General features: G+C 39.4%; 1 protein-coding gene across 4 annotated transcripts; it reads right to left on the bottom strand.

Annotated features, from left to right (window-relative positions):
• Positions 1–426: 426 nt before the first annotated feature.
• On the bottom strand, positions 427–27303 carry LOC132909156 (hillarin). Of its 4 annotated transcripts, none has more exons than XM_060963768.1 (12): positions 26577–27303; positions 20625–21074; positions 14514–14778; positions 8415–8531; positions 7709–7881; positions 6234–6477; positions 5309–5535; positions 4824–5045; positions 4581–4730; positions 4009–4198; positions 3258–3515; positions 427–3029 (listed from the first exon to the last, which is right to left on the bottom strand). In XM_060963768.1, the coding sequence occupies exons 2-12, from the start codon at positions 20966–20968 to the stop codon at positions 2718–2720; spliced, it is 2502 nt and encodes an 833-aa protein (XP_060819751.1). In that variant the 5' UTR covers positions 20969–21074; positions 26577–27303; the 3' UTR covers positions 427–2717. The 4 variants fall into 4 exon arrangements, with proteins under 4 accessions (XP_060819751.1, XP_060819753.1, XP_060819752.1 ...); XM_060963770.1 differs by having other exon boundaries at positions 14514–14745; XM_060963769.1 differs by lacking the exon at positions 26577–27303 and adding an exon at positions 22864–22956.

Below are 27303 nucleotides of genomic sequence, written 5' to 3'. Positions count from 1 at the left end.
CACGTACAGTGACTTGTAAAAGTATTTCAACACTTACCTCAAAAAGCTTTTATAAATATCTGTAGTATTAATTATATACATACATATATTTGAAATCAATATTCATGTTGTATACTTCTATTTCTGACTGAATATATGATTATAGCAAATATTCTGCAACTTCTACATACATTTTCAGATTCATTTCAAATTTTACTGATACGATCATAACAGTCGAATCTTACTATGGTGCAACTAACATTTCAAAATGTTTTGTACAACTCACATAATATATCCATAAAAGGTTCCTACAAGAATACTTCCATATCCTACTGTACATACATAAGTTAATTATTTAAATTAATTAGAATATTAATGACAAATATAATTAAATAAAAAAAATAATTACAAGTTTATCTTGTGCTGCATGAACTAGATATCGCCAAGTTTCCACAAAATTAGATTTTATTACTTCCTTTTTCTTTACAAGAACACGAGTCTTTATTACGTATCTGTAATATGTATAAAAATTAATTTACATGCTCGTTAGAATGAAACAATGAGAAAGAGGATATTAAGCTCGAGTTATACTTTATTCCACCGGTAATAGGAATCGCGAAGAACTTTCTTTGCGTAAGCGTTGTTATAACTTCGGAATAACAACAAAGACGAGAGAGAGAGAGAGAGAGAGAAAGAGGGAGAGAGGAAGGGTGGGAGGGAGAGAGAGGAAGATAAAAGATATTCATATTACAAAAATTAACAATTATATAGCTTTTACCGCTGAAAACTTTCCGCTTGAAAAGTTCAACGCTTTCGCGCTTCTCGCGTACGAGAATAACTAGAATCGTGCAGCTAATCCTGACAGAATAACATATAGCACCTGAACTTCGGAAACCACCGTAGCCGCAAAATTTCGTGATTTCAAAATCTCTCTGAACGAACCTAGATACATAATTACTGAAATGGAATGTCATATATCCTTATGGTGTCCTAGAGACAAACGAAATACAGTAGAACCTCGTTTATACGAACAAGTTAATACTCAGCTTTAGATATACGAACTTATAACTAAGCTTCTATTATTCGAATTAATATGAGGTCGAGCTTATTTATGGTCAACTTAGTCCTAATTATATGAACCCGTATTCTTATAGCGAATATATGCAATCATTTGTTTGTATTTAGAAAAAAGTCCCTATATCAAAAATGGAGCATAGCTTTCACATTAACTTTAGTTTTAGAACGTCAGGTCCTCTTGCATAATTGAGGAGCTTAAAAAAGAGCTCTGCTCCTATATATTTTGTTATTCGTATTTATTTTATACTTTATTATTTCGAATTTATGGAAAGTTGAAGGCAGTAGCTAGTAAACTATTATCAAAAATACTCGATTATCCCAACTGTCTTATTCTTACGCCGACTTATCCAGATAAAAAGCTTCCACTGTAATTATTCCGCTTCGTGTAACAATTTTGCGGTTATGGTCGTTCGTAACAAGAAAAAAAGGAATGCTTTATATATATCATCGTTAGAATACGAAGAACTTAGAAGACTTGAGAACAAAGCATGCGCTTTCTTGAAAACGAACCATTCCTCGCCAATTTTATTTTTATAGATCCTTCATCTCGATCGATAATTTTGCTCGTTTTTATCGACCGATCAAAAGATCAGCGGATCGTGTGCATAGTCCATATACACAAAAGCACCTCGCGTAACGAAGTCTCGTTCCATTCTGTCCAAATACCTCGAACGCGTAAAAACGAATCGCGATTCTCGACATTGAGTTAAAGCGGACCGAGATAATTGGGATTAATGTTTCGAGTCGAGGCGAGAAAGTTTGATTAATGCGGTCGGAGCGCGATGGTCGATCTCCAGAGCTGGTTAACTTATAATTGCCAACTTTCTCGCTGAAACACGGACGACACGATGGTCGCCGCGCAAAAGAATCGGCGAATTTTAAATAAGGATCCTATTAAACACAACTTATCCTTCGACTAAGATTATTAGACTGCGGATTTTTATGCGTTTGTGGAACATTTTAAGATGCAAAAATGTATAGAATGCACGTAATATGCAAAAATATATCAAATATCGAAAGTACAATACTTATAAGGTTTAATAGGTGTAACGAATTTCTCCTAAGTTCTCATGTCTTACAGTCGTGTTTATAAAAACATGAACATTGCATAAATATCCACAATCTAATGATTATATCCTCAAACATATCTCAAATAAGATAATAATCGTTATTACAAACTACGAAGAACGTGGAGGTAGCGCGTCAGATCGGAATCGTTCTCGCATTCGGTGACATTTTTCAAAGTTCCTCGTGCCAAAGTTTTAAGAATCAGTTGTTCGAAAACCACCTTCCCCCCTTTGTTTTCTTGGCTATCATCGTGAAAATCATCTTGCATAATCGTCACCTTGATCAACTCTTTAGTTGACTCTTTAGTCAATAGTTTACTGGCAAGTAAAGGCTAATCTCGTAGATTAGTTCTTACACGTCACTCGAAGTTCCTCAAATTCGTAGTTTAGAAGGAATGTATCCGTAGAAATAAAGAAAATAGAGAAGAACACGATGATAAAAGAACTTGCAGCACCTTTAGTCTAGTCTCATCACATGTACCAATTTATACACGCGATGTATTTCTTCGTATCCATGTATCGAATCGATCCAGCGAAATCGTTATATTGTATATATACTATATGCATAAAAATACGAAATCGTAGTCGACGTTGCTAGTTCCTCTTGCTGGAATTAATCAGATACTTGCAGCAATGCGTGAGCAGGTGCTTTTCACCGGTGATGTCGTGGGGAACATTCGTGGGACTCGTCGATTCTCTAGTGTAAATATCCAAACCGTACTGACCCTCCTCGGGAAAGCTGATCGAGAAAGTCACCACGTCGTCGTCAGCGATCGAGTGCGTTACGTATTTGGAGAGTCGTTTTTCTTCGATTCCGTTTTTGTGCAACGTCGCCATGAAATCGGTCAGCGGTCGCGACATTCGGAATTGAATCTCCAACTCGCGACCAGCGAACACTAAGGCCTCCTGGTTATAAAAACAGTGGTTATAAAAACATAGCTTTTGTTAGAGCGATATATATCTTGTAGAAACACATTAAATCTTGAAATTGACAATTCCAAATTGACATGATAAAACTCTCAATAAAACTGAAACTCTTTCGTAAAAGTGTTTCGAGTTACATTTTTCAACCTTGGAAGTTTGTGACTGGATAAAATTTAATTATTGTTAGTTAAAAATGCCTTATTTGTGTACCTGATGAGTTATTGGTATGAGACCAAACAGCCTCGTGGCTTTGGTTGGACCCCACTCGCCACTCGCGCAGTCTGGCAATGGTACCATCACTGTTTGCAATTCCTCGCATGCAATTTTGAATTTACACACGCTCTTGAACTTCATCGGCTCCCCGGTTAAGTATTCCTTGGGTGTCACCGCGTTGGCAAAAATATCCAGGAGAAAAGCCCCTGAACAGGGCGCGTGCACACGAAACGCAACGATATTCCCAACGACAGACTACGAACACAAATTTCCGAATAAAATCTTAATATGTAATATCCTAACGGTAAAAATTCTTCGAAAAATTGTACAGTTAATCTTAAAGCTTGTGTCATCCATACATAACACTGTACAAAGGTAAATAGTCCCTGATATGTAGTGTCGTTAAGATTTGACTAATTACGTGGATTGTCCAAACAGCTCGTTAAGGCCACATTGAAAATCAATATTGGAAAACGCTAATATCGTCATAAACATGGGAAATGCCGATATTTAAACAGATCTGAATCCACCTAACTACGAGCCTTTTACGAATTTCTGTCGGCCAATTAATTTCTCTTGGCGAGCAATTCATTAGCAAGCGACTCTTAAACTCCTATTAAGGGTCTCTTCCTTTAATGACACTTCCTTAATTAATTTATACGAATGCGGCTAGCGGATAATTAGCCCGTAAAACCGTGAAAAGATGTCGCTCTTCGTAGCCGTTTCGCGGCAAAGTATCTCGAGTTACCTGCATGACGAAACGTTTCAATGACACGCCGTCGTATCCGTCGCCATCGTTGTCGTAGAACTTGAGATTATAGTGAAAAATGAGGGACGACTGCATGTGAGCCGGCATCGCTATCCTGACGGTCGCGGCGCCCGTAGAATCCGTGTACATAACGGCATTCGTGTTCGTATCCGGAAAGTAGAGGCCGTACCTGCCAAATTTACATAAAACGTGAGTAAATTCTTTTTTTCCGTGTACACAGTCGGTCATAAGTATTATATAGGACACCTGCTCGTTACATTTATTGAAGATTCTAATAAATTTTTATTTCTTTATTACAAGTCTCTTGTAGGTTCGTTAATTTATTCGCGTCAAAATATAATGCGAATGAATTGATAGATTTACTCATTACAAAAAATTAAAAAATAAAAGCACTCGATTCGTACTAAATATCCGCAAGTGTTCAAATACTTATGGTCAATAGTGTATACTATGAATAGTTTTAATGAAATGATTGGGTACGGAACTTTATTAAGCGAGAAAGTTAAGGAATTTAGTTTTTTAACGAGTATTTGGCGAAGGAGTTGCATTACCTGAAGAACAACGAACGCACGAAAGGCAGCTCTTCGAAATCTTTGAGCGAAATCGGTTGTTTGAGCAATTGCCACTCTTCTTGAAGAGGGAAGAACTCGTAAATGAACTCTCGCGGGTCTGTCAGGAAATAATGATCGTCGTATTCGTATCTGCGAAGAACGAAGAGTTGAATAGGTTGAATAATTGAAAAAAACTGTGTCATGTCAAATGTTCGAAATAGAAGGTAGGTTTCAGGGAAGTACCTCAAACTATCGTTCTTAGCTTTTGGTTGACCAGGACGAGGAACTTCTTTGGCATTGACCAGATGTCGTGCCCCCCAATTGCACTGAACGAATCTCCACGCACCAGCAACATAAACTGCGTTCCAGCTATTCCGGAATCGGTTGTCCTCGAAACAAACGCCTGGCTGATAACCAGCCGACTTGCTATAACCCTTTATAACCACACAGTGCAATCCAGCGTAACTGTAAGAATGTGATACGCAAAGTGAGTCACGAAAAACAGAACATCAAATCTAAAATATATGATTGATCGAAATAATGGAGATCGCAACTGTATTTAATACGTTCGATCAATGTGTGAAACTTCTGGTCCGTCTGAAAGGCTAGTCTATCATTACTGTTTCCATTCATATAATTTTGAAACATGGAACCAGTTTTACGGGTGAATTATTATTTTGGGCGTGTCGTGAGAAAGATCATTGAAGTGTTAAATTAGTTGCGTTTACCTGCATAGTCGTTTGAACAGAACGTGGTAACTTTCAGTCCCATGCTTTATGCCTCTCAGCAAGCCCATAGGCGTGTCCCCGCGCAGATTCTCGTCGAACTGCATGGTGTTTAGATTCTTCACGGTGATCCATCGGAATATCGTTCTAGCTTTTTCTATATCTGATCCGCATCTGCTCACCAACTGCCGTACCAGATCCGTGAATGTTTTCTGATCTTCTTGGGCTACCTGATTTATTAAAAGAACAAAAAAAAAGAACATAAAATAAAAACGATGGACCCAACAATGTTAAGACACATAAAATCATGTTAAATTAAATTATTTCTATTATTAATTCCAAATAACAATTTCTATTATTTTAATAAACTTTTACCTAAGTAGTTTCCTAGTGTAACAGAATTTTAATAAAATCGCGAACAAAGTTAAGTTTCGGAAGTTAAGTTCGCGAACAAAGTTAAGAAAGGTATTTTCGAGACCGTTGTATCCATAAAAATACAAATTCATAGAAACATTCACACTCTACTCATCACCCAATTTCCACCAACTCCGTATAACTTAAACATTCACGAGAACTAGCACAATACCTCCTTCACCCTTCCATTCCGCTAATGGTACCGTACCGTTCAATGGTATCATAACGAATAGCCTCGACACGACACCGTTGTCATAGGCGATCAACCGTTTCCTCGCTATCCTTCGAATGAAAGAAAGGTCGTAAATCGATTACGCGAGGTCTTCGTATATAGACGGAGACCGGATAAAAGCGAGGCCGTCTCGAATATATGAAAATATCGGTCCGCACCGATTCCAAGCCGCCCGTTTAAAATTCCACGGGTGTAACACACCCCCTTTCGACTCTTCCTCGACGTTACATTTACAAGGGGATGATGGTGTTAAAGGGGGTTGGTACTACGACGGGGGCTTACCGAAATAGCTATCTGATCCATGTCAGCAAACTCCAGAGGATCATTGTAGATGTGATACTTTGCGAGGGCAGGAGGTTGTGGAGGTGGAGCACGCGATGGATAAGGCAAAGGCGGCGCTTCCTGGGCATAACCGTCCCCTTCGTCGAGATACAGGCTCTCCTGCCGCATATACTCGCTTCTTGCCTCATTGATCAGCTCCAACATCTCCGAGCTCTGTTTTTCCACCAATGCTGCGGTCGCCGCCCTGAAAATTGATCAGGAGTTACGAGAATTCGCGGTTCATCAGGGAATCCCGAAGGATCAATTCTCAAAATGCTAATGCAAACGTTGAAACTTCATTCTGATTTTAATATCTTCAGATCCAAATTTAGTTGGTACGCGTATGTGGCAAAGATGTAGATCGGTTATGTAGTTAAAATAATAAATCTTTTTTATTTTCATTTTAATATACGTATGAGACGATGTTCATGTAAAATTCGCTTGATTTGAAGAAGAACGTTTCGACTTCTGATCTGTCTTTTTCTTTTTTCTTTCTTTTTTTTTTTTTTTGCTATTTCATATTTCTCGAGGGGGAATATTTCCTTGCTAAAATCTCTGTATTTTATGATTCCTGCGTAGGATGCGCTTGATCCCCGGCTCATGAATATGTATCTATTTTTTTGTACAACTCGAGGAAAGTTTATTAAACTCACGGATGTTTTTCTTAATATGTGCATACGTAGACGAGATGTCTTACGTAGTAATTCATACGACGTTTCAGGCGAGTGTTTCGCATATTTTTCCGTTAAGATACGAGATACCTTGTCTACGGATTCGAATGGAAATCACTTTCTATACTTCTAAAAATAAATTTTCTCTTATACGAAACGACATTTAACTGCGCCTATCGAATGTTAATTTTGTTCCAAATGAATTCCATAGAATTTAACTGAATTTTTAGATCACTTCAGTGAAACTTAATCATCAATAGATACAATAAACCAGGAAGGAATTTGTTAATTAGCAAGTAGAACGATCGTACTTCATTCGTGAAATACTGAGAAAGAGAAAGGAGAAGTTCTTGTAAAATTGTTCGATGTTTAATGAACTCGACTGCTGCTGTCTAAACAAAATGCAATATTTTCTTAGAAGAAATGCAAAATTATATAGAACGTGGACATAACAATGTAGTATTAACGAAGAAAAATCTCACTCGATTTTCTTTCTAACGCTCTAATCCACTTTCTACAATGTAAATCCCATTGTGTAAAAAATACTTGCTACACTACCAGGAAAGACTTTGTTGCTTTAGTCTCTGACACTAAGTTTCGTAGATGAAAACGAGTAGTTTTCCCGCAGAAAAGTTAACAATCACCAAATCAAAGGGTTAATCGTGGGTCAGCTAGCCCAAGAGTGTTGCTTGCCTTTCTTGCATTTCATAATGAACGTAATCAGAGCAGCGTGCAATAGAATCAGCTTAATTAGGTAATAAGTACCGTTCGTGCTCCAACATTTTGCGCGTGAGACTTTCCTTTTTCTTGTCCCTACGAAGAGTCATGTTCTTCTCCAAGTCCTCCTTCTCTTGTTGAAATTGTTGGGCTCGGGCTCTTCCACCTTTTTCGCGTTCCCATCTGGCCGATAGTTCCTCCAGTTCCTTCTCCCATTCGTCCTATTCAATTAAGAAACACGATCTTTTAATCACAGAGCTTGCTCGATATTGATCCAAATATTCCCAAAACGATTTTCTTCTCCAGGTACTTGGAATTTAAATTGGAATATATTAATTAACCCTGTTGCAAACTTTTCATGCTTCAAATTTAATTTCAACCCAAGAAGGGGCTCTCAATTTTTTCTCAAGATCATCTGTATTCTTTTAAACGAATTACTCTATTTTTTTTTCTTTTTTATACAGCAATCGGTGCGTCTTTTTTTATTTTTTAGACAAAAATATTAAGATACCTGGGTCTGAAAATGATCAGTTCAAGAGATACTTGCACTTTAATTTTATGAAAGAGATATTTAGGTGACCTATTTAACTGTAACATCCTGTATAATGTTCTCACGTTTTTCTAATACAAACTACTCCGTTTTTATTTATTTCCATGATTGCACCATATAGTTCACAAATACAGTATTAGCAGAACTGTATATACGTGTAATATGACAGAATTAAATTCGGTTGAAGATGAAAGAAGCACGTACCCTAAATTCCTCTCGAATTCGTCTGTCTTCCTCCTCACGATGGTGAGCGAATTTCCGATAGAGGTCATCCTCCTCCTTGCGATGTTTCATCTCGAGTCGCGTCTGCTCATCTCGATCCTGATAATTGCAACAAAAAAAAAGGGTCATCAAGGGCCTTTCTCTTAATTATGAAAGAAAAAGAAGGCCGGAATTTTTTGCATATCCTCCTCGTCGCGGGAAATTTAAAGGAACTCGTTGGATCGGTTTCGGGAATCGCGTTCAGCAGAAACTCGAACGAGTTTCACCGGGGATGGCTCGCAATTAAACCGAGGTATCTTCTTCGTCTATCAAAAAGCGGAGGCCGCACCTAAACGTCCCAGCGACGGTCGTCCAGTTTTTGTCGGCTTTACTTTCACGCCGCGTTTCTGCTTTCCTTCTGACTGGAAACGAGATGCGCGCTCCAGAATCGTTCGACAAATCGAAACGTTCGTAGGGAAAGAGAAACGAGTACCGATGGAGCATTAGTGGATTCGTTCTCCGTTTACAAAGTAACCGATAGAACACAGGTAAACACTCAGTTTGAAAAAGGGTTTCTTCGGATTTGGTATAGCGTTACGCAAGCAATTTCCTGCGCAAGTCGGTCGCGCGCACAAACTCAGATGCCCACGCTACAGTTACGTCATAGCAGCGCACGTTATTGCGTGAAATAACCGCAAATAAGGACAATGTTAGAGAGCACTGACATTTCGAAGCTGTTTCTTTTTACGCTTAGAGTTTTTAAGAGTTGTATGAAACGATTCGACGGAGATATTTGAAAATTTATAGATGCGTCATGTATTGAAACATGAAAAGTATTAAGACATACCGAGAAGAAACTAGAACAGCCTGTAAGGATCATATAAAATCAGTTCGAACAAAAATTGAAAAAATTGCAACGTAGATAACGTAAGCAAAATAAAATCTTTTTGAATATTTATAGTGAATTAACAGCAAATTATTTGCATAAAAAACCTCAGAGATACAAAATACAATCGTAAGATTCTATCTCTATGGTCGAATCGCTCTGTACAGTAAGGAATGTTGCGGTTGTGCTTGCTGAAATTGCTTAGACGAGCCTCAGCTTCTCGCGGCGACAGATGCAATTAGGCTTTTTCTAGAAAAAAAAAGAGACAACAATTTCTTGTAACGACCAAGAGGTTGCTATTTTCAAATCGATGGTCATAGTATGTTACTTGTTCTGTTAATCTTGTCGTTTGCACTCGAGTGGATCGGTAAAAATTATCGACGAAACGATGAGAAAGCGCGCTAATAGAATTAATTCGGACCATCTGTTTACTCGCGTCATTGAAGAAGCACTTTCCTGTGACTACTTTACTACAACTGACTGGTTAACCAGCATTCCATACCATAGACTTCTCTGTTTTCTGTTTGGAGAAACACTTCTTGTAATAGCCAAGAACCGTCTTCGTCGTTTGCTATCGTTTCATATTCTACGTTCGATAAAATCTTTCATTTCAAAGTTCGTGGATGTTGAACTATATCGCGATTTTCATTTTATTTAGTGCGCTAACTAAAAGATTTGATAAAGACCTTGTTCTCTTTGGATGTAATAAAATAGAATAAAAAAAGAAATCTCATTAATAGGATTAATTCGATCGATCTGTTTGCCAGCGCCGTTAAAGAAATATAATTCTTTTTGATGCCTGTTTTCGTGACTGGTTCGTGACCAAGATTCCGTCACGAACCTTCCAACTGCTGTTTGCTTTTCCCTCGAACGGACAGACGTGTTTGATCCGCGAATACGTTTTTGCTAAAGTCGATTTTACTAAAAATTGTCACGTTCAATAAGACTCTGGTTCTTCGCGCGTATCGATAAAAAGCGATACAGATAAAAAGCGTATGCTGTCTATTCAATTCCATCTTGCTAATCCCATCGTTTGTAAACAGAAGATTTGTATCGGTCTGTGATTAAATTCAAACAGAGTTTCGCAAGATTGTCAGCTTCGTGTAGTTCGGATACTCTACCTAATTAATTTTTCCGTGAACGAAAAAAATTGTATAAAATTTATTAGAGAATTCTCAGATCATTCGATATTTTGGACACCGATAGACAATTCTCCTAAAATTCTTCAAACACCAACAAAGACAAATATTTAATACCAAAATCAAACAACAACACGATCTTGTTAATACAATTTTAGAATCTCATCCTTATGGTTATCACATGTACATAACAGAAACATTTTTTATGAACATCCACAAAAATGTCTGCGAAAATAGAAAACTAAATGAATAGCAAAACGTTATGAATAATTTAATTCCGTCGTTACACAATAATCGTACGTCAATGTCCGAGACGCAAGATCAGTCCATTCGCGCCAATCTGTCGTTCAATCCGCCAGTCTGGCCGAAAAAGGAGCGAGAAGAAAGTAAGAATAAAACCGATAGACTGTGGCACACAGCATTGACCGCAACAGCGATTCCAATTAACATCCGTGGGTCGTTTGTTGGCGAAGGCGCGTGAGAGGTGAACCACAATCGCTCTTTAAAACAGGATACGCACACGGTGGCCCTCTCCGCCCCTCATTTGCTCTTTCTTCTCCTGTACACGACTTCTTCCGCGGTCGCGGAACGATTCTCTAATTAACTGTCAGCCGTGGTACGCGAGTACCGCAAGCGGAAGCGATTCTGGGTCCGTGCGCGAGCTTTCCTTCGCGTGTATACGCTGTCATGGAAAGAAGACACAAGGGAAACGCGTTCTTCCGTGGCAACAGTTCGGTTAATGTTCACGAGGACGTTCGTCGTTATTGTTCTCGGATGTCACGGAAGCAGGTGAAGAAAGTTGAATCGTCGCGTCGCGTGAAACCTTGACTGAGGAACGCGTTTATAGGAGATAAAACAATAGCACGATAGTTCCATTCTTAATTTGCATCGCACGCGTATCGTATCGTAAAACTACTATTGACTTTGATTCAAGATATTATAATGAATATGTTAATTAGTCCCGCTTTATTCGATTTATTCTAGACTCGGAAGTTGTATAATTTAGTATATTTCAAAGTATTCCAATTGTTCACTGAATTACCACATTCATATTTGATTCAAGTATCGTGTTATTCAAGATGTTATAATGAATGTATTAATTGATCCCGTCTAATTCAATTTATTCCGAGCTTAGAATTTAGTATGTTTTTAACTATAAAACACGTATTACAATTTTTTTATTAAATTACCACATTCATATTTCATTCTAGTCCCGTGTTATCCAAGATATCATAACAAATATATTAATTGAGCTAGAATTGTTGAGCTCGATTTATTACAGGTTTACAAGTTGTACAATTTGATACGCTTTGGAGTATTACAATTTTTCACTGAATTACCACATTCGTATTTGGTTGAAGCATCGTACTATTCAAGGACCATTCGCAGTAGCCATACGTGAAAATTCATTCTGCTCTGATAAATTCATAAAATCCAACTGTTCTTTTTTTTTTATTTCAATATCGATATCAGGCTGAAGATCGCGTGAATCTCTTCTAACAGTTCAATACACAGAACGATCTCTATTTTATTGCAACCGATAATAATCAGCAGCGCGTTCGACGGGACCGTTAGCTAAAACGAATCATACTTTCTACGTTCGAGAGGATGACGGGCACGCCCGAGATCGGTTTGCCCACGCGGCTTCCCAATTATCGACCTCTCGTAAACTTTCCACGATCGTTCTCTTTACCCAACCTATAGACAATAAGACGGAAACCAATGTTGGGTTTCTACGATTCGCAGAACCATGATCATCGTCAGATCACCAGTGTTTGATGATTCACGAGGCGTTCGAACAAACAATTTCGAAGTTGATCGTCCGATCGTAAGAAACCGCTACCATTGCAACGAGCGTGAAGCGTAAACGACCGAAAAAATCAGGCGATAAAAGAAACTGTGGAGACAGTTTCGTCTCCTTTCTATAATTTTCTAATATTTTTCTAGATACTGACAACTGTAATTATTGCGGTATGATGAAAATGGTTAGCAGTAATATGTATACAGAGTGTTTCTGTGATCCTGATATAAGCAAGAAGATGGCAACTCTTTATGCAAATTTATAAAGTATAGAATAAAACCTTCGCGTAGAAGGCTTCATTTTTAAGGAAACATCTTTGAAGATTCGCCAATATTCGATTAACAGTAAGTTTCAAAAGTCATGAAACTTTGTACGAAAGTTTCTATGAAAGAGATTCGAGAAAACGTCATTGTATAAAAATAGTGCACGTGTTACTCTACAAAACACTAGTTCCACGAAAATAAATAGCCCTTAAATTTGTTGATTTTCTCACAAGCTTCCTAAATGAACCAATAAATCAATAATTAATATACATTTAATAAAAAAAATTCTCCAATCAACGAACTTAATAATTACTCAAAGGACGTTCATATCTTTCGATTTCTCGTCAACGGGACGCAGAAGGAAACGAAGCGTAGACACGGTGCACGACCCTGCTCGTTGCCCACGCTACTTTCGTTTCGTAAGAGCGTGCACGCAGGTAGGCTGACATTCACGAAATACTATAAATAACAGCCGTAGCCGGCGGGAGGCGTTTTGCTGAATGTACACGCGAAAGCGGATTGAGAGAAAACGCGCCGATAGTGGAGCGACTAGCGGCTCGGCCTTCTTCTTCTACGCCGACACCGATGGGAAAAGCAAGCCGGCAATCTCATTTTCATGTAGGGTCCGTCTTCACGGCGGTACACATTCCTCGCTTGTCAAGCGATTCGCGCATGAAAGTCACGGCTGCTGGCACGGAATCCCGGTACCCGGCCCGCATTCCATCGCGATCGGAAATTCGGGCTTCCGACCATTTTCCATTAAAACGCATGTGCCTTCTGTTAACGCGTGTTTCTCGCTTCAATTAATCAACGAACTTGGTTATCATATATATTCCACTCTTCCTAGTATCTTCACGCGCCGTTGAGCACAGGCGAAATACCAGATTTTGTTCTGCAGCGTCCTATGGCTCTCGAAAACCGGATATCGCGCCATGTTACTCGGTGAGCGATTGATTGATGTTTGAAATACGTACGTTTATAATTTCTACAATGAGTGAAAAAAGCTTTGGCTCGTTATTTCTTAGAGGTTTGCTAAGTGATTAACAAGACAGTTCAATCTGACAGATGTAAGAGTCGTTATTTATTACTATCGACTCGACTGGCGAAAAGTAATTCTGCCTAAATATCCAGAAAAGCGTGAAATTCAAATCTGATTTTCCATACTTCAACGCGAACTCTCGTAATCAGGTCATCATTAAGAAGTTATATTAAACAAGAAACGTAATTAACGCAGTCCTGAAGCAACTTGCTCCAGATATTTTTGAAATAAATATCCCAACTATCCTCGTCTTTAGTTTAACGTACTCTTTGTTTATTGCGATCTATCATATAATATATATTTAACAAAAACTATTACGAGTGCTTTAGGAAAACATAACGATACCTTATACCGTCGATCATAAGCATTAGCACACACATTAGTCTACTTACCAATTACACTTATTCAACGATTGTAACAGATTTTACTTTATTTAATATTTTGCGTTACAAAGCGCGTATGATACGATTTAAATAACAGGTTTATAATAAAATAAGTAGAAACTAAAGTTAGAGAAAACCATCCAGTTTACATTAAATGCCAACAAGTATCTTGATATTGACTTTTTTGGTCCAAAATGCAAATGCAAATACAAAGTGCAAATGCAAAATCGCAACACGATTGTTCATTCCGAGAAGTCAATATCAAAATATCTCATCATCTTGAAAGTTTAAAATCTAAAAATCAATAGCTATTCGAATACTTATGATAGACGGTATATATAGCTTCTACATCAAATAAGCAAAACGCGAGTAACCAAGATTCGGATTAATCAAACCGCGGATAATCGGAGCTGAATTAATCGAGGGGTCCGCTGTAATAATATTTTGATAAAACGATGGTCTGCGTGGTGGTAATTAAGCTCGATACCTCGCGTAATTACGCGGCAGATCGGTGTTGGAATAGAGGTAACCCGCTCCTAATATGGCGGTGACCGTGACGAATGATTTCACCGGACTATGCGAATGACTCACCAGATAATAATCGATGGGCTTCTCGCGTGCCTTGCTGTAGCCCTTCTGAAGCTCCGTCTGCTTAAGGGCATGGGCGATGTGAAGCGCGCTCGCGTCGAATCTCCCGTATTGGTAGCTCCCGTCGCCGGAATAATTGTGGTTGTACGGCGAGGACGTTCCTCCGCCGGCGTTCCCATGAAGATCACGCTGGGACGAATTCGTGGCCGGCGGTGAACCATGTCCGTTTAGGTGCCTGGCACAATTAGGCGAGTCTACATTATCGTAACTGCAACAAAATTATGCAACGGGTCTTCAGGGGGACTAGGGATCGTCGTCGTCGTCGTTGCCTCCTATAGAATGTCATCTTCCTTTCAAAAAATCAAAATGTACGATGGATGGAAAATTGAATTAGGTAATGTTATTATAAGATGTGACCTTCTTTCGAATAAACTAAATAGCACGATAAGTAGCAACGTAGCAAAAGCAAGCGATATCGCCTTTTTTACTCGATATTTCTTGGTGAAATTCAAATGGACAATAATAAAAACCATGACAAGCGTGTGCCAGTCGTGTCATTTTCCAAAGCAGTTTTCCCTCGCATGGTCAAAATAAAAATACTAGGAAAATATGACGAACGTAAAATTTGATCATTCGAAGTGAAAAATAATTCGACCGTGTCGTTTGTCGGTGTGATTTCCCTTCGTGGGATCGAGACGAAAAAGACTAAGAAATACACCAAAGCCAAATCGCTGCATCGACTCGATTCGAGCTTCGTTTAACGACAAGAGAACCGAGAGAAAAGAAATTCCTGGTAACCGTGATCCTGACTCGTGCAACATTTGCCGCAGCTTCCGGCATTTAGCATGCAAATTCAATGATTCCGCGCATCGAAGAACTAGGTCAGCCTTTTTAACGGGGCCTTCGGAACGTTTTCCTACGTGCAAGTCTGCTTCGCGCGGAGCTCATCAACGATTCAGCCGCGTTCCAACGAGCATCCTAGAACTAATTACCACACGGGCCTGAGCCGACGAGCCTGATTCATTGGCTCGACTTAGGAAAAATCCTGACAACAGCCGTCTCGCGCACGAGCACCGCATCGCTTATGAGAAACCAGAAAGTCTCTGGTTAAATGAATGTGTTACACCTTCTCTCGCTCGTTCTCTCCTCCGGGGTTCATTCACTTGCGGCTGAAGCCGCTGCTTCTTCTTCTTCTCCTTCTTCTTCTCTCTCTGTATTCAGACATTCTGTCTTTGTCGCGTACACGCGCGCGCTCCTTATGTCAGCCGGAGGCAGAGAACTCGCGAAACGCAGCTACAAGAAATTCTTCCACTGCACACGCGTTAACCCGTGTGTGTACGCATACTTCTCGCGGGTTTGTTCAATGGTGAAAACGATATACACCGGATCACGAAAGCATTTGAATGATTTACCATAAGACTTTTGTATTCATATTATTCGTTATCGTATGTTACAATACAAAATTTGGAAATTTCATTAACGTCACAATAAGACACGACTGTCGTGATTATATTGGTCAAATATAAAACCAATCTGAGAATGTACATACAGATTACAAGATATTCATTGTAAACATATATTTAATAAAAAGATTACTGTACAGCATGAATAGTCATCTAATACTTTCGTAAGCTTGAGAAGATTATCCATATCCAAGCCATATGTATTAGAACATTTGTAGATATTTATAGAAATCTCAGAAAAATATTCAGGGTGCGTATCATATACAAACAGACATAAAATATCGCAAGTGGAATACTTGTCACGTCTAACTAATAAAACCAGGGGGAGACTTTCAATATCGAATATCACATTTTCTCCAAGCGCAGTAAATATCCTGTATAAATTGACGGCTTTAGAATTTTCAGGAAACATGCATTCGATACTCGAGAGGTCCAAACGATTAAATTCAGACATTCTCACGACCCATCGACCTTTACGTAACGTTTTTATACGAGTACGTTTAATGGAGGTTGCACTGGTTCTTTTGGAACATTGAGGTACTTCCTGAACGTTGCAACAGGTCTTTCTCTGATCGATTTTATAGCCTGCAGGGTGTAATTGGGAAAAAGAATTAGTCCAAACGAACTTTCGTTTAATTTAGGCACAACATGCTTCTTCTCCTTGTAATTAAGCCAAATCGAATAGATTTTACCGTTTTATACTTATTTGTGAGGTACATCATGTACTATGCAGTAAAATCCTGCTGATTCTGATCTAGCTAATGAGAACTGTATTTCACTTCTAATTACTACTGCTTCTTGATTAACATAGATTAAAATCGACTGGCTGGACATTTTAGCGTTTAACTTAATGCTTCAATTTGATATTGTACTATATCACGAAGACTTACACGAAAGTTTTGTTGCAGTACACGTGTTTAATTATTCGGTCTAATTATCGAAAGCAATTTCACTTATATTTTAACGCGCAACGAGATATTTCACTTGTTCTCTGGATCGATCAAAAAATGAACGCAGGATCGTCTGGTCGATCGCGTCCGCATGAATCTCTCGGAGGCGAGCTCGTTATTTCAAGGAAATCGGGTCAGCCATTGACATTCCGGCCGGAGAGCAAGTGTGCTTCTCGCGCGCACAATCGCGGTTTCACACTTTGTTCAAGACCTGGTCGGGATTAAGGCCAATGTGGCGATGCGTTATGTAACGAAGATGAACCAGATGCCTCGGCTAACACGTATGCATATAGGCCCCGGGAATGACTGCCAACCAAACTTTCTGTGGCAAATTTCTGTGGCAAATAATTATAGGTAAAAAAATTCAGGACTCGACGGACTTGTAGAGAAGTGTCCGTGTTACGTGACCGATCTGTGCATCAATTCTCGCGTGAAAAATTTCGTGAAATCGCGAGAAGAATGATTATCTTCGGTTGTAACGTACATCTTTGGAGAAATCGAATTTATGTTAATTTTCCAAGAGATACTAACAAAGAATATTCATCTCGCTCGTAATTTGTTAAGATGGAAAAATTAAATTTCCTCCTCTCAAATGCTTCCTCTGTACTAAATTTGATCATGTAAGACCATTCATCACAGTCGTTTGTTATTCTGTGTTCGGAAAATACATCACGAAGAGTATAACTGCGGCACGAATTTACTGAACGAACTAATAGTTGTGAAAAGTAAATTTTCTCTTCTTCTTTGAAACATCTAGTGTCCTTTATAAATCATTAAAAAACTCGATTGTACGGGGATGAAATCGAAATCAGTAAAAGATGAATCGAATCGGCAATAAAGCATTAATCGTGCGTCGTCAAGGTTAAGGAACACGGTTAACAAACCGTTAACAGGGTCGTTTGAGCACAAAAGGCCGCGCGACCATTTATACTCCACTTAAACGGCGATCTCGATTTAACACCGAAGGGAAAGTGGTGAAACCGAACGTGAAGCGAGTCGATCGACTTTCCGGCGGATCGTTCAAGAGCCATTAAAACACAGGAAACGTAAAGGAGAGCCGTGCACGTTAATTTTCTGTCGGGGCTGTTGTACAGCAATTTGCGTTTAACGGCCACGTCGTATACGATTCTATTACTAAAAAGAAAACCAGAATGAATAATCCAAACTGTGACAGACAACGATGGAATTTTAACGAGGTTTAACGCGACTTTATCGTGACGAATCTCCCTCGCCTAGCCATGATTTTCTCTTTCTCATTAAGGAATTTTAAATGCATCGTACATAGAAATTCGCGATTTTCTGCGACGCTCTCAATCTCTTGGAAATAACATTTTTTTAAACAATTGGTAAAATATTATAAAAGTACGAACCGTAATATAATTTAGATTTTTAAAAAAGAAAATAGATCGAGTGTCGTTTTTTAAATGAGATATAATCTAGTAGAGTAGAATTCCATTTATATGAATTATATTTTAGTTCGTACAGAATTAAATCGACTTTTCAAAAGCCACATCGATAAACTTCATTTTCTACGAAGTTTTCAATTTCAGAAATCAAGTACGTGTATTCAATTGAGTCGGATTGAGGATAGGTATTTAATATCTTAAAAAGCGAGGGACTTCTTATATTCGTGAATTTATTACAAATTTTTTAATATCTATAGGTCAGTGATCTTCGTCAAAATTTTCAAAATATGTATTGCTCCGTTTGTACTTTTGGCTTTCACAAAATTTCCTAATTTATCAGCTACTTTTAAAAGGCCATTTTTGAACCTGATAGTTCATCTTCAGTTTGAATTCACTTTCATAATAAAATGCTCCTGTTTGATCATCATACGAGTTTAAGAACAGAAAATCAAAGAAAATGTTCTATTTGTCGCATTTTTCTCCTATAATCTACATTTGTAAAAGATATTTTATCTATCATCTCGCGAATCGCGAAAATATTAAACTCGGAAAAATTCAGAAAGATAAGAAGAAAAAGGGAAAGACAGGAAAGAGAGAAATGCTCAAGTTAATTCAACGATTGCTTTCAACGTATCATTACTAGCAGTGCTAGTAAAACGTTCCCAGCGTAATTCAACCCGTAACCTTTGGAATAGCAATACCGGTTACGTACGATCAGGCCACGTCCTTGGAATCGGCAAGCGCGACTTAAGAAGCCGCGGCTTAATTACGCGCGTGTGTCACGTCCCTCCCACATTTAGACTTGAAAATTATATGTTACCGGGACGTTCCACACGACACGACACTTTTCCTGAATCGATGACACCTCATGCTATCACACGGTATGTCAGCCGTTTCCGGTAACACAGCCACGAACCGACAACACGAACAGGATAACAAGTCAATGCGAATAACCGGACTCTCGTTTCAATTGCAACTAAATAGTTGCCACACGTGTTACGTGTAATTAATTTCCTTATTATGATTACTGTTATTTAATCAAGGTCTCTTCGATCATGGAAAGATTGCGTCCAATGTATTCTGGTAACGAAGTTACGTTGTGGAATTCCGATCGGTATTTCTTAGATTCTTTTTATTTTCTCTCGTAAAATTGTTGCGATGTTGTAGATACATATAACAGTACCGAAGAATCGTCGTGTTGTACTGATATTCCGATAAACGTAACAGGTAATAAGAAAAGATTTCGGGATGCATTGGTTAGATAAATCGCCATCCAATTTGTTTCTCGCGTTTTCTAACCTGGGTGCAGCGATGTAAGATTGCATGAAGAAAGTAACTGTAATTCTTTTTTTCCATACAAATTTTTTTTAACATAGGAACGAACCGCAGACAGATTGTTTGAAATTGTAATGTATTTCATAGAAACTAGAAATTTAAAAAGAGTCAAGCCTGAATAGATTTGTTTTAAGAAGAAAATTTCGACTAAACGAATATTCTATGACCAGTTCTAAGACGAATCAAACCAAACGACTTCCAACCTAGTCGATACAACTATCCCGGTGCTAATTGATTCACCGAGGCTCGACCAATTTCTCAGTGGACCAAATTAACACACTCTACTACCTCCTGCTTAGCAAGTCTACAGCACACATTCCTACACAAATCTACCGCAAAGTTCTATATCCCGAAGACATGAAATCATTATCAGCTTCCATTCACTCTGTTCAAACCAGAGGATCGCTGGAACGAAGCTTAATATTATTAACAAAACGCGACGCTATTTAGCCTGTTGAAAATCAATTATTCGAGACCACTTCTCTATGGAATAAGGAACATTGAACTATCACGAAATGTGGACAAATTACAACGGAAGATTCCGTTAATTCATTTTACACAGACTCTATCAATTATGTTAGAAATCTTCGAAATCTTACTACAGGAGTACAACCATAAATACAGAATAAACTAGCGAAACTCGAACAGCAATCAGTAAAATTGAACAATGGGAAACTCTGCTTTCATCGAGCCTCGGCAAACAATCTATAGTACCACAGACGTTATAGTAACAAGTAGACTACAGATTTCTATGCATTTGTAGGCAATTTAAAAGTGTAAAATTACACAGAGTGCATGTAATATGAAAGAATACATAAAATACCCAAAGTATAATTTATAGTACTTGTTAAGTAAAACAATTTTATACCAAGTTTCTATCTTATTAATTATATTCTGGAAAATATAAATTTGCATAAAAGTCCGCAGTCTAGCGTTAAGGTACGTTGGTGAGTGCCTTACCAAGGTGGATAAACTCCCCGCGGCGATGCGCCACCAGCTCTGATTTGCTCATTGACGTAACCGCTTCTCGGTACGTTCAGCGCAGACCTAATGCCTACACTAGATCCGTCCAAGGTTCCTGGACCTGGCTTGGGAACGTGGCTGCTACAGTACACCTCCTTGTCGTTGATCGTATGCTGGTTGTTGTAGTAAGTCTTCAGGGTCAGTTTAGTGCCGCAGATCGCGCACTTGAAACAACCCGCGTGAAAGAACGTGAAGTCCTTCAGTGGACCGACTCTGTCCACTTGGTAAACGGTCTGAGCACACCTCAGACACGTGCTCTCGTAAAAATTCGGCCGATACATCGTCTTCCTCGATCAGGATCCCGTTGTTTAGGCTTCCGTTTCCTGGTTAATTCTTCTGTGTCCTCAGTCAGCGCTGCACCTCGCTGTGGAACATACCGCGTGCGACCTTGAAAGTGAAGATTATCGTATCAGTCGAAATATCAGGCGAAATTGAACGACGAAGAGAATCAAATTTAATGTTTTATAATATGATAATGCCAAGCTCGAGTGGAAGTTTTGATAAAGACTTGGGCGAAGGTTAAGGTGAAGATTAAAGCCGGGATTAAAACAAGGCTCGATCTCATGCGATTTCACAGTCGATTTGCAAAAATAATAAAATTTGTTTGTGTTAAATGATGAAGCAACTATGTATGTATGTATGTATACCGTTGTTTTTGCAATAGAGAATGCTTTTGTTTCTATGACAAAATGCAGAAAGGTGTAAAATATGTTTCATAAGTTGAAAACGTGTGCCTTAATTGGCGGTAATTACCTCGATGCAAAACGCGTGCAAACGAATCAGACCGCGTCTGTTTCTTAACTCTCAATAATTACTTCTGCAGGATGTTTAAAACAGAGAAAGAAAAAACAGAAATATACAAGATAGGAAGAAACGAAAGAGCTAACAGAAAACTTAAACCGATAGCATCTCGATCGTGAGCGATTAAAAAGTATAAACCTATAAACGCATTAGCGCTATTAAGAATGACCAATACCGCCGACACTTTCCTGTTGACTTTTGCAACGATTCGTTGCCAATACTTTTCATAGTGGGCGACCAGCAAACGGATAATTGCAACAGATTTCACGAGCTCACGGTACACAAGTCTGACATATAACTTCATATCGGGATTTTCACACGTACGTCCTCGTTAACGCTTCGTTCGAAAGATAACAGATTTCGTGTTACAATCGCATCGTGGAAATCGCATTTTTTCATTCCACTCTGTTTGTTCATCGTTTTCTACATTCATGTCCATCTTTACGATTGCTTCAGAAAGCTCGAGGAAATTATTACGCTTTTATAGATAGAAGTAATAATTTTATATTATCACGCTTTTTCTAGGTAGAATTAACAAATTCTTACTGAGATACTTGCGACTCTATCGAATTTTATTCATTTGCGTACGTTTCTAAATACGATACTCGGGGAAATTATTTACTGTGGAAAAAAGATTCTGTGCTTTTTATAGACAGAAATAATGAATTCTCGTTGAGAAACTTACGATTCCATCGAATTTCGTTCGTTTGCATACGAAATTCGTGATTTTCCACGATTTCGTTGATTCTGCCTTGCGATAATTGCTTTCTGGCATATATTACGATGTTTGAACAAGCTTCGCTCGAATTTCGATAGATTCTTTCAATCGTATTCTGAATTTGTATTTCCACGAGCAGAAATCATATTCTGTTGACGAGATTTCTATAGAAGAAGATCTTTAACGTGTTTCTAATGACGAGTTTAGATTTTCAATTAACGCTATGATTGCGATATAACTGAGAAAATGATCGTGAAGGCAAAACTGCGTGTTCGACGCTGTATCCTCTTTGAGTCACGTTATGAGCTCAATAATGAGTTTTATTTTTAACGACGATATAAAAAGTGATATTAGAGATTAATCAAAGGAGCCAACGGTGCCAAAAAAAGTCTCAATGGCTGTTACGACAAGAACTACTGAGCCAAAATAACCAAAAACGAGCATGAAACCAACTGACCATGCTAGAAAGTATTCTATTCACAAAATCACAAAATGTAATGCTAAAAACATACAATCTTCTTCTACATTAATGCACGATTGCGTCACGAAATTACACGAACGTAAAGAAACATATTATGTATCTTCTTTCGAACGAAGTCACGCATCATACTGGAAACTTTCTAAATGAACCGTGGAGCGTGTTTCCCAAATTACTACCTCGGTTTCACCGGTGTAATCGCGTTACGATACGACGATCGAGGTTTCCCTTTTCTTTCCACGATTCCTCCTGTACGCCGACCGAATTCTCCCGTTGCGCAGCGAGCGACCACAATGGCGATTACGTCATACCGTTAGCGACCATGCACAACAATACCGTAATAAACGCAGGATAGCTCGTCTCACGCATCACCGAATCGCGGCTTTCCGCTCGCCACGACACGCACTGATTCTTTTTTTCAGCCGCTGCGAGTCTCTCCTTGATGAGCGTAGGACAAAAATTCGCGGATGAAGATGGACACGCTGGAAAGTTCTTCTTCCGGAGAACGGGCATATGTAGGACAGTCGGTGGTCGGGGAAAGAATTTTATTTTGCGAATATCCTGTCGATATTAAACATGTTCTAGGCTTATCAACGTCTATCCTAGCGTGCAACGACGATTCTTTGTGCCACTCGGCCGTAAACACTTTGAAAATATCTGATTGATACGTCGACTGAACAATGGAGGCTGGCTTGTTGGAAACTTTATCGATGGAAGGTAGATTCGTAAAAATAGTTGAAACGTTGTCAACGTTATCTTCGAACACGTTTTAAGTCGCTGTAGGATGTATATCTAGGGAAACTCTGAAATTAATTTGCATATGGTATAGATCAAATGTTTGGGATCACTTTTTCAATTGTTATACCGAATCTACTATTAATCATTAACTGCAGAGGCACGAATTTTTGCTATTAATCCTTACATATAACTTGTTCGCAATCTTTACGCATAAAATATCTAGAATAGTCCTCGTTTATGTGGAATTTACTGATTTAACGAGGTAACGAGCTCGGTCGATTTGCGTCCCATGATGTCCCGGTAGTCGTGAAAGTTTAAGGACGCTCGTAAATCGCACCTGCATCCAGCGTTTCATTTTTTCCACATTGATCGTCTTTTCCGGATTTACCTTGCTTTTTAGTTTTTCACAATCGTTAATTCGCAACATCCCCGTCGCGCTCGAACAGATCGCCGACTTCGCGTGCATTTCAATCGCGTTACGCAACATCGAAAGAGGAAATCGTAACGAGTCCTCGTAAAACGCGACACTTCCAATTACGGTCTCTCGTCGGTTTTCATTCATCGTGTTAAGCGTGTGTGACCAATGAACGCGCAATTTTGTAAAACGAAATATCGACGTGCATACGTATTTATGCATTTGGTTGTAGATATCATACGAGAAATTTCCATGCATTTCCTTCGATTAAAATAAATGTAATTTTATAATCCAGCAAAGTTAGTTTATGAACACACTGTGTACCAAAGCTACACATTTTTCAAATTTTTAGTATTCTTAGATATTTCTCGTACAAATTCTTTTTTATATATTTGTTGCCTCATTCATCTATTTTCATGGCTACAGTATCGGCTGGAAAAAGGTTTAAGAAACCAAGGACGACTAGAATGTTCATTGGCAATGGTGTCTTAAAAGCCTACAGGGTGCGCCGTTAGAATCCGGACAAAAGAAGTTTTGTGCAGAAAGTTGTTTATTTAAGTCAATACACAAAAACACATGAAAATGTTGTTATATCTCATTTAAAGGGTCCTTGCTGAGAACTTTTATTCTATGTAACCACCCTCTGCCTCTATGACCTGCTCTATTCTTGCTCTAAAGCGCGAGCACGCTGACTTCAACTGGTCGCGTTTAATTGTCGCGAATTCTGACTCGATAGCAGCTCGTAGGGAGTTGACGTTGGGGTGCCTGCATTTATTAGTTTGTCTCTCGATAACGCCCCACACGTAATAGTCCAATGGGTTTAGGTCGGGACTGTTAGGAGCAGCTTCGTGTTTTAACGAACACAGAATCAAATGACAACGGGCAAATCTTTTAAGCTTGGCGGCCTCGGAGAGCATCTGACGGACTTTGAGAACGTAGGAGGCATATCTAAGATCCTCTTGAGCTATTCGACGGACAATCGTTTCACTCACCCCCAAGACGGAGGCTAATTTTCGGAGAGAAGTTCCCGGATCTTCCAAAATCATGTCTTGGGCCCTTTGAATAATTTCTGGCGTCCTTGTTGATTTTTCCCTAACCTGAACTTTTCTCGCCGGAGAAGGAGAACCCTTCTCGAACCACTCTGAGGCTGCGTATCTCTTAGCAATGTCGTATACCGTCGATCTTGGGTAGCTAAAGAATTTTATAATTTCGACCGGCGTTCTCCCGGCGCGAAGACTTTCTATAATCGCCGCTCTTCTATCGTATTCCGGGTTTTGCTTAACGAGTTCTGTCATTTTGAGGTTATAGAAGACTTATTGACATATTTAACTAACTTCAGAGTCAATCAGCACAAACATCTGAATTCTAATATGGTGGGAACTACAAATTGAATTCTGTCCGAATTCTAACGGCGCACCCTGTATATTTAAAAGAGAGGAATTTCGTGTATATTCACTGTATCGTTCTAAAAGAAATACTGAAAAATTTCCAACATTACTTCAGATGAAAGATACACAAAACAAAAGAGATGAGATGATCATACCGCAAGCGAACAATATACTTCTTGACGTAATCTAAGTAAAGAATCTAAAGCCTTCAAACGGACATTTTATATGTTACAATCTTATCCATACACTTTTATCCATTAATCAGTAGACGCTTAGCACGTAATTTACGTGTTTATAAAGATAAGTTGGCACGTATTAAACATTTATTATTATATTAAGTACATTTTCAAAATCTAATCTCAATCTATTTTAGCAAAAACTATATTTCGAACTCTCAAATATCCAGAGATTTATGAATATTCTCCAAAATTAAACCTCCTACCTAATCAAACGAGAAAAACGATTTCCCGAGCATGACATCGGGATTCGTTGAAAATTGGTACCGTCCAGCATGTGAAAATTATTTATTGCATTCCACGCGTCGTTTATCACTCGATAATGCCCGCTTGAATACCAGTGTCCCCATTCTGGCCCACCTTCTCCTAGGTATTTACGCTCAGCGCGCGCACATACGTACGTATACATGCAATGACACACGCGTGCGCTTACGTACGCACACAACCCACAAACGCACATACACACAGCTACGTAGAGCGCGTGTACGCGCCACGTAACTCCATGTATCGCGTTAAGGAAATCGAGAAACCTTATATCGAGGTGGATCGAAGAATATGAGGACCGCGAGTCTGAATTCGAAGCCTGCTCGATGTTTGGAGACAACAGGTTAACGGAAAAGGCGTGTTCCCGTGTTTGCGACAGTTTGTCTGGTTACTTAACGCGCGAAAGTACCGGTGAATAGCGGGCATTCCATTGAACAGGCACATCGAAGGGGCCTGGTACACGTTGCACGCCTCTTTCTCCGTCACTCTCCGTCCCTTTCCATCCCAAAGATTTGAATGATTTCACCGTGCACCGTGGAGAAGGCGAGAATCGCGAGAATCCCCCGAGGCGCATCAGATTTGTCAAACACGTGTATCACGCGAATACAAGAGCCACGTAATAAATCGTGCGCCTATGAAACCGATAATCAAAGCATCAGCGAGAATATCTCGGAGAAGAATATTCGCCGAAGCGGGTATCAAACGAGGCACATGATTCGACTGGTCGTTCTAGCGGCAAGACAATTGGAGCAGCGAGCAGGAATGAAAAAAAAGCTGAATATAACCAGCAAGGCCGGTGTTCCCTCCTTCCCCGTGGTCGACACCAGAACGATATCTGCGTGGATACTCACGTTCTCATGCTTTCATATCCACTAGCTTGGTCCACAAGAATCCTCGATGATCGTCCTGGTCCACCTCGAACATCTCTTCGCAAACTTTCCGTTCCTTCCTCTATACGTTCCGTCTTTTAATAAGTTTCTTCTTATTGACGATTCGATGACAAAGTCTCGCGATCGACAATCGATTATATTCCACGATTTACTTTCTATTGACTTTATCGTACTCCGTCTATGAGAAACCAAGACACTGCGGAGAAATCGCGCACGATATCACGAGCTTCTCTCTCGTTGCTGCCGCACCGTGCATTGAAATCACCAGGTCCCGATGATTACCGCAGGGCCAATATCAGAGGACCTCGTGTTCGCGCGCGCACCGTCTTCCATCGAACGAACGAAGAATTGAACAAAGAAGAGCAATTCCAGGAACAAGTCCACCTGGCAGGTAGGATATCCCGACTTCACGGATCCCTAACAGAGTAGAAACTGTGATCAAGTCGCTCCGACGCTGCTCGGAACGACGTTCCGGTTTTGGCTGTTCGATCTCGATTATCGAGTACACCACAGAGGACCGGACTGATAGTCTCGACCTTCACGTCGACGCGTACGAACGTTTTCTGGCACGGTTTTCGTGTGTCCGTCACCTGGAATTGAGGTCCCGCCACCAAGCGAGGCGGCCACGCGAGAGGTCGAACCTGAATATCGCCACCTGCTTCCTTCGACGTTCCAGGAAGATCTGAGG

The sequence above is a fragment of the Bombus pascuorum genome, chromosome 7 (genome assembly GCF_905332965.1).
Source record: "Bombus pascuorum chromosome 7, iyBomPasc1.1, whole genome shotgun sequence".
NCBI lineage: Eukaryota > Metazoa > Arthropoda > Insecta > Hymenoptera > Apidae > Bombus > Bombus pascuorum.
The sequence above is the reverse complement of the archived record's forward strand: the minus strand, read 5'-3'. Positions and strand labels throughout refer to the sequence as shown.